The sequence below is a fragment of the Acanthisitta chloris genome, unplaced genomic scaffold (assembly GCF_000695815.1).
Source record: "Acanthisitta chloris isolate BGI_N310 unplaced genomic scaffold, ASM69581v1 scaffold32322, whole genome shotgun sequence".
NCBI classification, from domain to species: Eukaryota; Metazoa; Chordata; class Aves; order Passeriformes; family Acanthisittidae; genus Acanthisitta; species Acanthisitta chloris.
In genome coordinates, this window is record NW_008659304.1 from 2,045 (window position 1) to 5,712 (window position 3,668).

Genomic DNA, 3,668 nt, shown 5'->3' on the forward strand with positions numbered 1-3,668 from the left:
TCGCTCTCCCAGGACACAGCGGGGTCAGCCAGGACAGAGCTCGGCCCAAGCACAGCCACAGCCCTCAGAGTCAGGGAATGGGCCTTGGGGATCCTCCAGCCCCAACCCCTGCCCTGGGCAGGGACACCTCCCACCAGAGCAGGTTGCTTAAGGCTTCACCCAACCTGGCTGTGAACACTGCCAGGGCTGGGGCAGCCACAGAGAGGCACCCTGTGCCAAGTGTCTCACCACCCTCACAGGGAAAATTTCTGCCTAACATCTAATCTAAATTTCCCTCTTTCAATTTCTCCCCATTGCTCCTCGTCTTGTCCCTGCAGTTCCTAACAGAGTCTCTCTGCAGCTTTCCTAGAGCCCCTTCAGCTCCTGCAGGTGCTCTGAGTTCTCCACACAACCTTCTCTCCTCCAGGCTGAACAGCCCCAACTCTCTCAGCCTGTCCTTGTAGGGAAGGTGCCCCAGTGCTCTGATCAGCTTTGTGGCCTCCTCTGGCCTTGCTCCAACAGTTCTATGTCCTTCTTACATTGAGGAATTGAAGCCTGAAGCTCTCAGAAGCTCCTCCAAGAGGCTCAGTGGCACCAACTCCCAGGCTCCAGCCACGACCTGGTCCCTCCATCCAACCTCACCACGGATCTTCCCCAGCCTGGATCTCTCAACCCCTCACCTTTGTTTTGGTCCAAGAACTCCTCAGTGAAGATGGGCACGTCAAAGGTGGAGAAGCTGTCACTGCACTCACCAGCCTGAGGGACAGGAGGGAGGGGTCAGGCAGGGCTGGGCCCCCAGAGGGGACCCCAGCACTTTGGGGCTGGGCAGATGGGGAGCACTGGGATGGGGTGAGGAGTGGCCACCCCAGGGCAGGCAGCAGCTACACTGCCTCCTGCCACCACAGGAACCCGAGACACACAACCCTGAGCCTCCCCCTGCCCACCCAACCCTGCAGCCAGCCCAGCTCCTGCGCCGAGCCCAGACTGCCACGTGCCTCAGTTTCCCCATAGCCAGGGAGACCTGCCAGGCCTTACCTTGTGTGGGTGCCCGTTGAGCAGGGTGTTCACTCCCACAGCACCTGCATCCTCTGCAAGGGAGGAGGGAGGTCACCCCAGGAGCCTGACTGTGTACCCAACAGGCTCTAGCAGCTGCTGCTCCCCAAACTCACCTTTTTTGATCTTTTTCTCCTGGATCTTCTCTGTGCACATCTTATAGGCCTCTGACTGCTGGTACTCCCTCAGCTCCTTCATGTACTGCTGCTTCTCCCTCTCTGCCTCATCCAGGTACCTCTGTGGGCACACAGCAGCCTCAGCCCAGCCCACCCCCCAGCTCTGGGGGGCTGCCAACCCCTCCCAGCACCGAGACCCCAAGGGGTGCAGGCTCCAGAGGCCGGGGGGGTGATACCTGCTTCTCTGAGAGCTGCAGCTTGCTCCACTCTGCTCCCAGCATCTTGGTGATCTCAGGGAAGGGCAGGTCGGGATGCTGCGTGCGGATCTGCTCGCGCCGCTCGTTCAGGAAGCGCACATAGCCCGTCACTGGGGCCTTGGGGCCGTTGGGGAGGATCTTCTTCCTCTTCTTGCCCTTGGGCCAACCCCTCTTCTTTACTGGCTGGAAGGGACAGTCCATCAGGGGTCAGCAGCTGTCATCACATCAGCGGGACACGGCACCCAGACCCTCTCAGCCCTCCTGCTCCTCCCTGTGGGGCTTGTCTTGGTGTTTCCCCCTACAGACACCTTCACGTTCGTCCTGGGGCTTGGGCTGTCTCCTGCCCCTCCTAGTGAGGCCTCAGTCCTGCTGTGCGTGTCTCCTCCATGTCCCTCCTGGGGTTTGGGGTCCCTCTGCCCCTCCTGGCAAAGCCTCAGATCTCAGTGTGTCCCCCCCATGCCCCTGCTGGTAAGGTCTGGGGGTGTCCCCTTGGTGAGGTCCCTCTGGCTCATCCAGGCTGCTGCAGGGTGAGTGGAAGGACAAGAACAGCGCCAGGCTGGACATTTGGACCCTGTGTGGCAGGGACAGCCCCAGGATGGGCATCTTGGACCCTATGGGCAGGGACATGGACACAGGACTCACCTCCTCCTCGCCGTGAGGCTTCTCAGTGCCCGTCCGAGCTGACTCTCCCTTCTCCTGCTTGATGGCCACCAGGAAGTTCCCGTGCTGAGCCTTCCCTGTGGCATGGCTGCAACCAGAGAGCACTGTCAGAGGGGGCTGGGACACCACCAGGACCAAAGGTGACACATCCCCTGGCAGTGCGGCCTCTGGATCCCTCAGTTCCCCCCACCCACAGCCTCAAAGCCAGCACTGGCCCTGGAGAGGCCACAGCAGAGCCCGGCACTGGCACTCAGAGCATCACTAAGGCTGTCCCAGCGTCTGGTGACAGCCCTGGCACCTGTCAGGGACTTCTGGAAGGGGGTTGAGAGCCACTGGTGCTGCTCTTAGGGGCAGGTAACAGCACCAGTCACATCCCTGAGTGTCACCTGGGCTCAGGACATGAGCCTCCCTGTCCCCCTGAGCACCCACAGGTGTCACACTGGGTGGGCAGAGCCTCCCTGTCCCAACACAGCATCACCCTGGGGGTCCCCAAGCCCCCCCAACTGGCTCCATCCCACAGCACCTGTCCCACTCACTCCCTTCGGTCCCCAAGGCTTCTCCTGCTCTGTTGGGAATGTTCCCACCACATCAGGGGAGCCACAAAGGGCTCCAGAGTGTCACCAAAGAGCACTCCTTGGGTTCCACCCAAGCTGGGAATCAGCCCAGGGCCCTAACAAGGACATGTACCAACAGTCACATCGATCCCAAGCCCCTTGGGATGCACCTGGAATTTGCCTTGTGTTTGCCATATCATACCCCTGGAAAAATGCCAAATCCCTGCAGACACCCCAACCTGTTCCTATCCATTTAGCACACACACCAGCCATCCATACAGGTAATTTAGGGGGGACCTTTCTGTTACCCCTCAGGACATAGCCTGGCACTGCTCTGACCCTGTGGATGGTGCAGGAGCCCAGCACCACATCTTCCCACTGGGACTGCAGCACAACTGCATCGCCACACTCACACAAACCCTTTGGGAAGGTGTGAGACCATCTCTTCTCCCAGTTTCTGAAGGAAAGACCCTTCCAGGCTGTGCACAGCCTTGGGTTTGACCAGCTCCAACAGCAATCCTCCTGGTGATGCCCAACAGCATCATCATCCCAGAGCCACTGCATTCCCCTTCCCTTGGATCCAAATTCCTCTCATGCCTAAGGATGCTTTAAAAAGTACAGTTATTTCAGACAAGACTCCTCCTCTGGATGTCCTCAGCTGCTCCTCAGGCCCTTCCCCAGCTCCATGTCCTCCTCTGGACATTCCAACAGCTTCAGATCCTTCCAAAATGGTGACCCCAACCCATCTCCAGCACAGAGCAGAGGAAAGTCACCTCCCCAGCACATCCAAGGCTCGCAGGGGGGCAGTGCCCCAGGGAGGAGGGGGCAGCAGGGTGGCACTTACAGCATGGTGGCAGGAGGCTGCTTGGTGCTGTGGGCCATGGGGGGTCTCAAAGCACCTCTGGGGTAGCACCTGTGGGCCAGAGCCATGGGGGGGCTGTGGGGGTGTCCCAGCCCAAGCCCCCAGCAGAGAGCTCTCCCCCAGGGGAAATCACAGGGGTCCCCCTGTCTGAGCTCCAGCCCCCACCAGGGAACCCTCACTCCTACCC

General features: G+C 60.2%; 1 protein-coding gene across 1 annotated transcript in view; it reads right to left on the reverse strand.

Annotated features, from left to right (window-relative positions):
* Positions 1 to 3,501, reverse strand: part of HMG20B (high mobility group 20B) — a gene marked incomplete at its 3' end in the record, with an annotated part of 4,364 nt that extends 863 nt beyond the window's left edge. Inside the window, exons 1-6 of the mRNA XM_009069353.1 lie at positions 3,464 to 3,501; positions 2,048 to 2,153; positions 1,385 to 1,588; positions 1,149 to 1,269; positions 1,015 to 1,067; positions 660 to 735 (exon numbers count right to left, since the gene is read on the reverse strand). Coding sequence (XP_009067601.1) covers positions 660 to 735; positions 1,015 to 1,067; positions 1,149 to 1,269; positions 1,385 to 1,588; positions 2,048 to 2,153; positions 3,464 to 3,501 — 598 coding nt within the window. The remainder of the gene's footprint in view (positions 1 to 659; positions 736 to 1,014; positions 1,068 to 1,148; positions 1,270 to 1,384; positions 1,589 to 2,047; positions 2,154 to 3,463) is intronic.
* Positions 3,502 to 3,668: the final 167 nt, after the last annotated feature.